The sequence below is a fragment of the Halichoerus grypus genome, chromosome 1 (genome assembly GCF_964656455.1).
Source record: "Halichoerus grypus chromosome 1, mHalGry1.hap1.1, whole genome shotgun sequence".
NCBI classification, from domain to species: domain Eukaryota; kingdom Metazoa; phylum Chordata; class Mammalia; order Carnivora; family Phocidae; genus Halichoerus; species Halichoerus grypus.
Window position 1 is genome coordinate 146,429,135 of NC_135712.1, and position 11,992 is coordinate 146,441,126.

Genomic DNA, 11,992 nt, shown 5'->3' on the forward strand with positions numbered 1-11,992 from the left:
CACTGCCCTCTATCCCTCACACCTTGACAATAACCAACATACTTTCCGTGGCTTCCATGTCTTCCTCCTGGTTTCCCACCTCTGATCACTCCTCCCCAATCTTTGTCTCTGTCCCTGGGCAATCTTGAGTGACTGCTTACATACCCATGAACCCCAAATCTGTCTTTAAGAGCTGTAACAACTATCCCGGATACTGCTATGAACCAGTCACTGGGCTGTCCAATCATGATTTACTTCCCTACTCCACAAAAGTACACCGTATAGGAGGCAACCAGGCTTGAAGATAGGAACATGCTTAAACCACACAGCATTTCAGCAGCAGAGCCAGGACCTGAACGCAGGTTGTCAGCACCCATTATCTACCAGACTGGGAAGTCTGTGTGGTGCCTTAAAACTCATATTCCCGGAGTAACCTTGCTCCAGCTCTCTTCTTCCACAATGAGCCAAAAGTACAAACCAGAAACTGTTAGCACATTTGGCTTTCTTACTTTCCTTCTAGCCCAAACCATGAAGGCCTACTAAATGGTGGCACTACTGCTTCTTGGTTTGGACCACCGTCAAGGTGAGGAATACTGCCAAACCTGGTACCACCTTTGACCTTCCCAGTACCCTTCCCTTAAGATTCAGTCCCAACAGCATGACCTAAATCTGAGGGATCACCATTTGGAAATGCTCAATGGCTCGTTACACTCATATATCTAACACTAACCTGACACCTTGTTCTGGGGTCTCTCTAGCCAGCCCACCACATTCCCAACCTACATACCAGCCTTCTTGTAGCTTAAAATCCCCATTTACCTAGACAACTCCCCACCCTTCAGGAAAGGCTGGGTAACCCCAAACTGCCTGCATTACCCCTATCTACACCGCATCACTTGCCTATTAGTATCACCAAGCAAAATGAGTTTTGTCCCCATGAATCCCAGTGAGGCTCAGAAACCAGCTTTTGGTTAGAAATAAAAGGAAATAATGACAGAAAAACTTTATCATACCATAACGTTATTTTGTTTACTTGTCTTGGTTTCCTACAGTTTTTTTTTAAAGAAAATTTACTAACCTCTTAAGCATCAAAATCTGCTGGGACTTTATAGGAAATATATTTGTACAAGGGGAAAAACTCACCCAGTGCTATAAACGATCCATTTCCCATGAGCACGCTAGTTATGACTTTGTGATGGCTTTATACTAGACAGACCGGGGCTAAAAACACAATACTCTAACGGTAACATCAACAATCCTATCAATCTGCTCCATAGTCCTGACCCTAGCAATAGACTTTATGCCACAGATCAAGTACACTTGCCAGCGTGTCAAAAAGAACTTTTATTACTTGTTTTTAATAGCCTCGTATGCTCTTTATGCTTTCTTGCCAGATGCCTTTGGAGCAGGTGCTTTCTGAGCTGGAGCTTTCTGACCCTTCTGAGCCTTTGGAGGTGCTGCCTTCTGGCCTGCAGCTTTCGGGGCAGGAACCTTCTGGGCTGGAGCCTTCTTGCCCACAGCGGCCATCTTTTTGGCTGGAACCTTTGCAGCAGCTGCTGCAGCTGCACCCTTAGCAGCAGGTGCTTTTTTAGGAGACGCTTTCATGAGAGCTGCTTTTTGTAGCTTCCTAACTTCAAGCTTGATTATTCTGTTCCTCTGAAAAATTTCAATGTAAGTTATTTATCATGTATGCACACAAAAAACTCTTTTGTTGTTCATCCTATATGTAGAGAATACATATGCAAGAAAACAAACCTTATGTCTAAAACCCCTATGAATTCAACTTTGATCTACCAAGCTTGGGCAAGCAGAATTACCAGACAAGTTTAGGGTTAGAATATAAAAATCCTGTATTAATTTAAAAACTTACCATTTTCTTTGCCTTCATGACTTTATAACGATCAAAATCTGTCATCTTGGCTTTCTGTTAAAAATAAATAAATAATCACTCATGCCACCTATCACCCCTCCAAAAAAGAAAAGGTCACAATTCAAATGACCCTAAGCCATTACCCTTTCTCTGGCTTCAATCTTCTTGGCCCATCTTGTGGCTGCCCATTTTGTATTGATATCTGCCTTCTGCCAGGCTTGTCGGACATACTTCTGGCGGGCACTAGGAAAGAGCCAAGATCAGATTAAGAAATCAGCTTTGAAGCCACACAGATCCAAGGACAGCTTTGAGCCCTCTGAAAGCACAATTTATACTCCCTTAAGTTAAAAAGCATAAACAAAATGATGTCAAAAGCACCTTTCTCATTCATTATACCTCCAGCCCTAGGTGACACCATATGCCACATACCACTTGGCACACTATGTCTTACTTGAATGTTGTTCACTAAACCAGGATGTCTTACAATCCCAAACACATGATTTTATTTATTTTTAAAGTAAGCTCTAGGTCCAACGTGGGGCTTAAACTCACAACCCCAAGATTAAGAGTCACATGGTCTACGGACTAAGTCAGCCAGGAGCCCCTCAAACACACCATTTTAATAAAAAATGCAAACCAGCTCATTTTCTGTATTTAAAAATTACCTCTGATCTTGCATATAACATCACTCTACTGTAGTGGATGTATACAAAGCAATCTCCTTTTCATAAAGAATGAGGTAAAGCTAATCCTCAGGCCTTCTGTACAATAATGCTTAAGGAGATGTGGCCAAACACCACAAAATCTAATTATAACCATTTTGAAGTTTCTTTCAAATATTTCAAGTATCAAAACCCTGCATGCTTAAGAAATAAACCAGCAGGACATGTTACAACACATGTTCCACTGCGGCTGTCTGCGACGGTACCGAGAGTAACCACCACAGTGTTTTAACTTCCATAATCTACATCACATCAAAAAAGAATCACTACTGATTCCCTCAATTCCCTATAAGGAGTCGGGAATAGAACCTCCTTAGTAGCTATCAAAACAAGATGACATACGTCAAATACTTAATAACTGACAAACACTAAAAGCTCAACTAATGACAACCAGTATTGAGAGAGAAAAGAATTAGTATTTTTGTTTTGAAGCTAAAGGTGACTAAAACATGTTTGGGAGACCAGAATTCCTTAGGAAGGTCTTTGTTGTGAAAATCCTGAAAGGGGACAAAAAAAAGGACGGCAAATCTGGATAAAGACAAAGCCAGAGAACTGGCAGGGTGGAAAGATAATCACAGGGCATTTAAAAAGTAAACAATGGCCACCTACTTCTATTCTGAAAATCCCTCTTCTGAATTGCTTACTCTTCAACACTGTATACTACATTCTCAAGAAACAAACAAGATAGCAAAACTTTTTTGAATTAATCTAAGCAAACTTTTACCAGTATATAAGCAAAGCTAAGGGAGGGGTACTGGGTGGTGGATAGTTACCTGTGAGGGAATTTGAGGATGAAGTCAGTGAGCTGCATGCACTTGAAAGGCATAGCCTGTCTCCTTACCTGAGTGCAAGGTCCATCAACCAAAGCCTAGAACAAGTAAGATAAAAAAATCTCAGTGCAGAACATAATAGCAACCCAAGCAGATCGTCTATATATAGGTCTTTTCAGAATCACCAAATCTCTACTACTTAAATGCTTTTAAGAAAGATAAACTATTAGTAGTGTAGCCTATAACCTAACTCCATGTAACTTACTGGACAAAAATTTTTAAGTCTTTAATCCTTATGTTTCCAACAATCAACGTTATGTTCATTCACAATCTTTGGTCAATCCCTTAGTTTGTGGTCCTCAAATACCAACAGTAGCATACAAGGGCATAGAAGGCTATATGCCTGGCTTTGTTCTAAACTCGCTTTACACAGACGAACTCATTTAAACCTCACCAATGTTTCAACCCATAATTTGTTAAAAGGTATGCCTTAAGTGGCAGAGGTAATACTCAAACTCAGTAATATTAGCCAACTCAAGTCTGTGCTTGAAATCCCCATTTCGCACTGCCTGTCTCCTCAATGGTAAAATAAACCCACCACCCGCAATATTCCTACCTTAGAGGGCCGTTGGGAAAATTACCATCTATACTGCATATCAGACATAACATGTGAAACTGACACTTTTCCTTACACTTACCCTGTTCTGATCAATAACATCTACAATTGCGACCAGCTTCCCAGCATGAGGCCCAAAGGAGACGTAGGCCACCCGGCCAACCTCCACGAAACGCCTGAACACCTAAAATCGAGGGGAAGGGAGAGAATGAGACTTATTAAAAATACTCATTTGTTTATAAGGTTTTGCTGTTCAAAGGCAGTGTAACTAAGTATAGCGAAAAAGAACCTTGGGGGAACACGCCCAAGTGCCATGGGACGACCTGATGGATGGACGAAATACGCAGAGCCGGCAGCGGCAAAAGCCGGGTTCCCGCTGGCCTCCAGGCGTATGGGGCCTCCAAAGCCCCAGTCCGGCTGGGCCCCGGTACGCCCCGGGCCGCTCCAGCTTTCTAGCTCTGGCGGCCACGGCGCGCACGCGAGGCCCACGGCGTGCCGGGCCTGCACAGCCCTCCACGCGCTCGTCGGCCGCGCGCCCGGGAAGCTCCTGAATTCCGTGGTCCCCCCGCCCAGGGACCCTCACCGCACGCTACCTAAGATCCGATGGGGGTCGTCCCAAGCTTTCGTTTCCCCTACCAGGCGGAAGTGGAGCGGCATGGCCGCCAAACCAGGAGCCCCAAACAGCAATACTCACCATGTTGGCGGCGCTCGGCGAGAAGGAAGAAGGCCCGCCGGACCGTGCGCATGTGTAGAAGGCCGCCCCGCCCCTGCGATTAACGAGTCGTCGACGTGAGCACCGATTGGTTGGGGTAGTACGTGCATACGTGCACGCATGCTCACTGGGAAAACATGGCGGGAGCCTGTCGGAGGTTTGCTACCTTTTCACAGCAGCAAGCAGTGAGATTAGCGTTGGTGGTACGTGTTGTCTAGCGGGAGGCAGGTCATCTCTTAGGACTTTAGGGTGAAGAAGAGCACAGAAGCTATGCCTTTCATTATAACTGTGTCCACATTTCATTTTACTTCTTTTAACGTTCTTCCGTTTTTCCTTCTGTTACTCATAAGTATTTCAGATTTTGGTCTAAATGTTGTTACTCATGGCTTAGTACTAGATTTTTTTCTCTAAGTGATCCCAGCAATTCTGTTAACATTTTATTTTAAAGTAGTTAAGACTTAAAAGTTGCAAAACTAGTACAAATAATTCCCATAAATGCTTAGATTCCCCAAATATATACATACTTATGTATGTGTGTATGTATGTATTTATTGAGAGAGAGAGAGACGCAGAGGGAATTTATTTATTGAAAGAGAGAGACAGACGCAGAGGGAGAAAGAGAATCCTAAGCAGGCTCCACACCCAATGCAGAGCCCGACGTGGGGCTTGATCTCACAGCCCTGAAATCATGAACTGAGCAGAAATCAAGAGTCTGATGCTTAAGGACTAAATCACCCAGGCACGTCTCCCCAAATGTTAACATTTTATGTTTGCTTTATTGTTCTGTCATTTTTTTTTTTAAGATTTTTATTTATTTATTGAGAGAAAGAGAATGATAGCATGAGAGGGAGGAGGATCAGAGGGAGAAGCAGACTCCCTGCTGAGCAGGGAGCCCTATGCAGGACTCCATCCTGGGACTCCCGGATCAGGACCTGAGCAGAAGGCAGTCGCTTAACCAACTGAGCCACCCAGGTGCCCCTGTTCTATCATTTTTTTTCTGAATCATTTGAGAGGATGTTAGACAAAATGTTCCTTTATCTCTTAACAGCCATTTCCTAAAAAATGAGGACATTATCTTACATAATCACTACAATGATCAAAATCAGGAAAATTATACTAACATAATCTATCATTTATTCTGTAGTTTTATTCACATGTTATCAGTTGTCCCACTTATGTCCTTTAGTGCAAATAAAGGAAAATTTTGTTTCCTGCTTCATGATCTAATGGAGGGTTACAAGTTGGAAGCTGTCATGTCTAGTCTTAATATCTATAATAGTTCCTACATCTTTGTTTTTCATAATACTGACATTTTAAAATACAGGCAAATTGGTTTATAGACTTTTTTTTTTTAAAGATTTTTAAATTTATTTATTTGACAGAGACAGCGAGAGCAGGAACACAAGCAGGGGCAGTGGGAGAGGGAGAAGCAGGCCTCCCGCTGAGCAGGAAGCCCGATGCGGGGCTTGATCCCAGGACCCTGGGATCACAACCCGAGCTGAAGGCAGACGCTTAACGACTGAGCCACCCAAGCGCCCCTATAGACTGTCTTTCAATATGGCCTTGTAGTTTGCCCCATGATCAGATTCAGATTATGCATTTTTGGTAGAAATGCTGTGCCCTTGATGCAAAACATAAGAATACACGCATAGGCTATCTCTTTGCCTAAATATACAGTGTTACCTTTCATCGCTGGATTAAGGAGATCGTTGTACTGGCAATTCCCAAATGTCTTTCAGTCCTTTCTTCTAAACTCTATGCCAGTATTTTCCAGGACTGTTCTACCAGCCTCCTAAATGACCTGCTTTCTCCACTGCTTCCCTTAATCTATTCTCTGCTCATCAGACATAGGGATCTTAAAAAAAAAAATAAATCAGATAACATCACTTTATTGTTAAAACACTTCAGTGGTTTTCTACAGTATTTTCAAATAAAATCTAGGGGTGCTCAGGTCATGATCCTGCGGTCGTGGGACAGAGCCCCACATTGGGCTCCCTGCTAGGCAGGGGAGTCTGTTTCTCCCTCTGCCCCTCCTCCCGCTTGTGCTCTCTCCCTCTCAAATAAATAAAATCTTAAAAAAAAAATAAAAAAAATAAAATCTAAACTTCTTACTCTAGCCTATAAAGCCCTGCATCATATGCTCCTATATTCAAACACACCTGTGTCATCCCTCCTTTCCCATCCTTATTGTGCCTCAGCTACACTGGTCTTGAACAGGCTAAGTTCTCTCCTTGTCTGTGAGTTTTTCACATGGTGACTCGTCCTGCCAGGAATGCTCTCACCTCTGTTCATACTCAATGCATGGCAGTGCCAACCATCTCTTGTATTTTTTCCCAGATATCTCTTCTAAGAGACTTAACCTATCACATAAAAAAATAGGTTAGTCCCCTTCCTCCTGTCTTAGCTCAATTTCTTTATTTCCTCAGAGCTATTATCACAATTGCAATTGTTTGACTTATTTTTCTGTCCACAGATAATAGTTTTGTACCAGTTGGAATAAATTCCATGAGGGCAGGACTTTGGCCATTTTTTTCTTTGTACAGTAGCCTCAATAAATAGGTAGTGAATGAATTAGTATTTAGACCTTGGGATCTTGCTTTATAATTTCCTTTTTTTTTTTTTTTTTAAGATTTTATTTATTTTTTTTGACAGAGACACAGCGAGAGAGGGAACACAAGCAGGGGGAGAGGGAGAGAGACAAGCAGGCTTCCCGCTGAGCAGGGAGCCCAATGTGGGGCTCGATCCCAGGACCCTGGGATCATGACCTGAGCCGAAGGCAGACGCTTAACGACTGAGCCACCCAGGTGCCCTCTTGCTTTATAATTTTCAAAGCAAAAGGCATGAATAAGAAAGTTCATAGCAGCACTTTTTTTCTGCTAATAAGCCCCAAACTGGAAACTACTCAAAAGCCATAAGTAAGAGAATGGATAAAAGTTGTTAGGAATGGAGTCAACAGCAACTATAAGGAACGATACTGATGAATTTACACATAACACCGAAATAAGCCAGATACAAAGAGTATATGCTGTATGATTTAATTTATATAAAATTCAAAACAAGCAATCTATGATTGTTAGAAGTAATGATCATGTTTAACCTTGGTGCAGGCAGCGTGGCTGGGGAGTAAGAGGCTTCTGAGCTGTTGGTGATGTCTCTTAATCTAGGTGTTGGTTACACCAGTGTGTTCAGCTTGTGACAATTCAAATCTTTACTCTCAGATTTGCGCATAATCTGATTTGCAGGTCTAGGGAGGGGCAAGAATCTGCATTTAAAAACAAGCTCCCCAACTGGTTCACTGAAACACACTTGAAGAAATACCTTGGGATCCTCCAGTTACAGAATTATTTTTCTAAATTTCACTATCTGGGGGCGCCTGGGTGGCTCAGTCGTTGAGCGTCTGCCTTCGGTTCAGGTCGTGGTCCCAGGGTCCTGGGATTGAGTCCCGCATTGGGCTCCCTGCTTGGTAGGAGGCCTGCTTCTCCCTCTCCCACTCCCCCTGCTTGTGTTCCCTCTCTCACTGTGTCTCTCTCTGTCAAATAAATAAAATCTTAAAAAAATAAAAATAAATAAAAATAAAAATAAATTTCACTATCTGATCATGTCACCCCTGTTTAAAGTTCTCCAAATGTTGGGGCGCCTGGGTGGCTCAGTTGGTTGAGCAACTGCCTTCGGCTCGGGTCATGATCCTGGAGTCCCGGGATCGAGTCCCGCATCGGACTCCCTGCTCAGCGGGGAGTCTGCTTCTCCATCTGATCCTCCCCCTCTCATGCTCTCTGTCTCCCATTCTCTCTCTCAGATAAATAAATAAAAAAATCTTTAAAAAAAAAAAAAAAAAAAAAAAAAAGTTCTCCAAATGTTCATTTTTATCCCCTATTCTACGGGATAAAGTCCAAACTCCCTAGCCTGGCATTCAAGGACCCCCAAAAATCTCACCCCAACACCTTCCTAGGTTTTCCCCCCGGCAATTCTGCATCCCTCACTCCTAATCCCGTTGTAGCTATAAGTCTCGCGGCTACTCATGCAGTTGTGTCCCCTCTTCCAAGGATATGATCCCCACTCTCCCTGAAGAATGACACCACGTCCATGAAGAAGCATCTAAAGACCCCTCCCCAAGCAACTCCCAAGGAGGTTTTCAGATTTCGTCGAAGCTCCATTAGAATGGGAAGGTAAGTCCAACTAAGACTTATGTACCTCGCGAGGTGGCGGGCGTCCAGGAATGAGCAAGAAAATTAACAGCTACAGACCTCAGAAACCAGACGACCAGACCAAGCGCACAGCTCGTTGGCTGGGTACGCCCCTTCCAGGACCCCCAACGGGCTCGTCCAATCACCGGGAGGAAGGGCAACTTCAGCACCACGCCAGGACCCAATATGGCGTCATGGACACGCCCAGTAGTTTATCCGGCTCCTCCCTGCGGAGCCACGCTTCCCGCCCCACGCCGTCTCTGCTCGTCCAATCACCGAGAGGAAGGGCTAGCTGAGGGCCGTGCCTGTTAACAAACGTGGCAACCTGCGGGCACTCTTAGGCTTGGATCCTTCGGGGGTCATTCGCGTGGGCTACTTTGGAAGCTATGTCCGGCTGAAGTTGCGCCCCCCTGCGCTTGCTTGTGGCCAGAGATGGATGTGAGGGGCAAAGACGGGCGCCCCGCTTTGGTTTTCTGCCAGGGAGCACCGAACAGAGAGGTAGAGCTGGTCCCAGGTCCCGGCTGGGGGACGCGGAGGACGGCAGCAACACGCCCAGTTCCCCTTAGAGTCCCTGCGGGTGTCAGCGTGTCCAGAGCTGTACTCCTGTAATCAGCTGGATCCCAGAGTACCTGTCAGCTTCAGCTGAGTAGGTGTGTCTCCTTTGTTTCTTTCAGTCACGGGGGATGGAAGCGTCAGTTTAGCAGACAAAATGTTTGTCGAGTTCCCAAAAGAGAAATCTAAGCCTGTTCAAGAAGTGAACCGAAAGCTACCTAGAACCTTGACTTCTTTCTTGTTCCTGTAACCTTTCCGAGATGTGAACACATCCCAGTTATGACCAAACTGGCATGGTAGTCATAAGCCTACCTGGCACGACATATTTAGAGTGAAAAAAAAGTGCATGTTACATCTACTTTCAAAATTTTCATCTTAGGAGCCCCAAAGCCGAGCAAGACAGTGTCTCAGCCCAAGCAACCCAAAGCCATCAGGAATAAACCTGTAGTCCTGCAAAATCAGGTGCGTTGATTCATTGTAATGAGGGAGACTGCACACCAGAGACACCATGGGTCATTTAACCAAACGAAGGAAAAGACTGAGCTACAGAATTGTGGGCAGATGTAAAGTTTAGATGAAATTTAAGTGAAACACTGTTTTGATAGGCTCGATGCAAAGCAGGACTGTGTAAAGGGGTCAACATCAGTCCTAGATAGCAAAATGGACCCATGGTCCTGTGTCTGAGAATTTTGTGTAGAAACCCCTTTTCTGAAGCTTTGCATCTGAGTGGTTAATTGAAACTGTTTCATTCTCGGGGCGCCTGGTGGCTCATTCGGTTAAGCGTCTGCCTTAGGCTCAGGTCATGATCATCTGGCTCACTGCTCAGCGGGGAGTCTGTTTCTCCCTCTCCCTCTGCCCCTCCTCCCCCTCGTGCTCTCTCTCTCAAATAAAATCTTACAAAAAGAAACTGTTTCATTCTGAGAGTCCTTGATTTTAGAGAACAAAGTTTCTACATGAGTAAGAAAGCGGTAGTGCTCAAAGAAGGTTATTATGACACTATACAGATGTAGTATTGGTTGGCAGACATAATGTTTCTTTTTAACTTTATAATGGTCTTTATTTGTATCTTTTTTTTTCTGCGTGAAGGAAGAGCCATGCAGATTTTACTTTTCTCAGTCAGAGCTAATGTTTAGGTCACAGAAATGCTGATGAGACATATAGAAGGAAAGAACTCTGAAGGTTTTATCAATGGCGAAGTTTTAGATCTTTTATGTTGTAGAGCAGAAGGTAAGGTCACAAACCACAGGTGATGGCATATTCTGTGATGAGAAAGATGCCCATGAGGAAGACATTGGCCTATTAAATCATGGGGACCTTAGTAAGAGCAAATGAAGGGTTTGTTGTTGTTGTTGTTGTTTTAGCAACCCATTAGTTGCCTCACTTCCAGCTACCAGTTCCCAAAGAGGTGATGGACTCTGACATGAGTCAGGACTACTGGGATGTAGCACCCAGCTCTTCAGCAGTACAAGTTTGTCCAGTACTCCAAATGCCTGGATGGGGTATTTTGTGGTCTGTTTTTTTGTGTTTAGCAACCAAAGAGGTAGTGTTGGGTTCTGTGCTTTCAAAAGATTAGTCCAGTGTCAAGAAAATACTTGGGAAATATAGCAGATCTAAGGAACGTGGTAAGGCCACAGCAAATGTGAAGGCTTCTGTTGCCTTTAAGTATAAGGAGTTGACAGAAAGAAATCATCATGCCCTAAAATAAATAATTAAACTCCTTATTCTCCGTGGAAGACAGAATATTCCTTTGCATGGAAAGCTCACTAACACTAAGATTATATATACATTCTCACATTATATTACAGAACTGGACCCACTGTTAAAAGAAAATGTTAGCTATGTACTCTGGAAACAGCTGAACAATTGTAAAATGAGCTGGTCAAGCTAATGGGCCCCTCAATCCAGAACAAGCTCCAGGAACGGGTAAAAGCAGATACATTTTTTGGTGTAATCATAGATAGCACTGGTATCTCTCCCAAAGGAAGTCTCCCCCTCTTTGTGTGCTGTTTTCACCAGAGTGCAGAAGGTAGGGTGGAACTTTGTTAAGATCTGATTGATTTTGTAGAGGCTGTTGACATGACTGAGAATCTCTTCCAGAGAATAGCAGTCTGGGGTTTACCAGAGGAGCTCCTGCGGGGTTTCATTTTTCCATCAATGACCAGCTGGCAAGGATTTCTGACAGCTTTCCCGAGGTCTTGTTCTTGACCTCTAAGATGTGGGAGATGGCTTCAGCTCTTATATGGTCCTATGCAGTGGAGCCAGTTACCAAGCTTCTAGATAGTGTAGGCAAAGTCATGGACTTCCAAAGGCACTCTCAGAACACTTCACCACTTGGCTGGGCTTGCTGCAGGCATTCCTGAATGAGGAGGGGGAATGAGGAGGAAGAGGAGTGGGAGAAAAGCATCAGAGAAAAATGCCAGGTGGGGCAGACTCTCAGAGTCTGAGCCTTTTCACAGTGAAGTATACAATCACCATCAAAGTTTTCCAGGAAATAGGCACCTACAGGGGTGCTGAGAGGCCATTTTTATTCTATCAGCAAGTTTGACTTTACGGTGATGACGCTATGTGTTGAGTACATCTTCATATA

The 11,992-nt window shown here is 43.9% G+C and overlaps 1 protein-coding gene and 1 long non-coding RNA gene across 4 annotated transcripts; one reads left to right on the forward strand and one right to left on the reverse strand.

The window, feature by feature from the left end:
• Nucleotides 1–1,303: 1,303 nt before the first annotated feature.
• RPL14 (ribosomal protein L14) lies at nucleotides 1,304–9,038 on the reverse strand. 2 transcript variants are annotated; one of them, XM_036123003.2, is made up of 7 exons: nucleotides 8,914–9,038; nucleotides 4,652–4,724; nucleotides 4,040–4,141; nucleotides 3,345–3,439; nucleotides 1,993–2,092; nucleotides 1,850–1,903; nucleotides 1,304–1,635 (listed from the first exon to the last, which is right to left on the reverse strand). In XM_036123003.2, the coding sequence occupies exons 2-7, from the start codon at nucleotides 4,652–4,654 to the stop codon at nucleotides 1,357–1,359; spliced, it is 633 nt and encodes a 210-aa protein (XP_035978896.1). In that variant the 5' UTR covers nucleotides 4,655–4,724; nucleotides 8,914–9,038; the 3' UTR covers nucleotides 1,304–1,356. The 2 variants fall into 2 exon arrangements, with proteins under 2 accessions (XP_035978896.1, XP_077929416.1); XM_078073290.1 differs by having other exon boundaries at nucleotides 4,652–4,796.
• Nucleotides 4,796–10,312, forward strand: LOC118555110 (uncharacterized). Of its 2 annotated transcripts, XR_013448223.1 has the most exons (3): nucleotides 4,796–4,872; nucleotides 8,713–8,835; nucleotides 9,528–9,863. It is a non-coding gene; the product is annotated as an uncharacterized LOC118555110 (long non-coding RNA). The 2 variants fall into 2 exon arrangements; XR_013448222.1 differs by having other exon boundaries at nucleotides 8,713–10,312.
• Nucleotides 10,313–11,992: the final 1,680 nt, after the last annotated feature.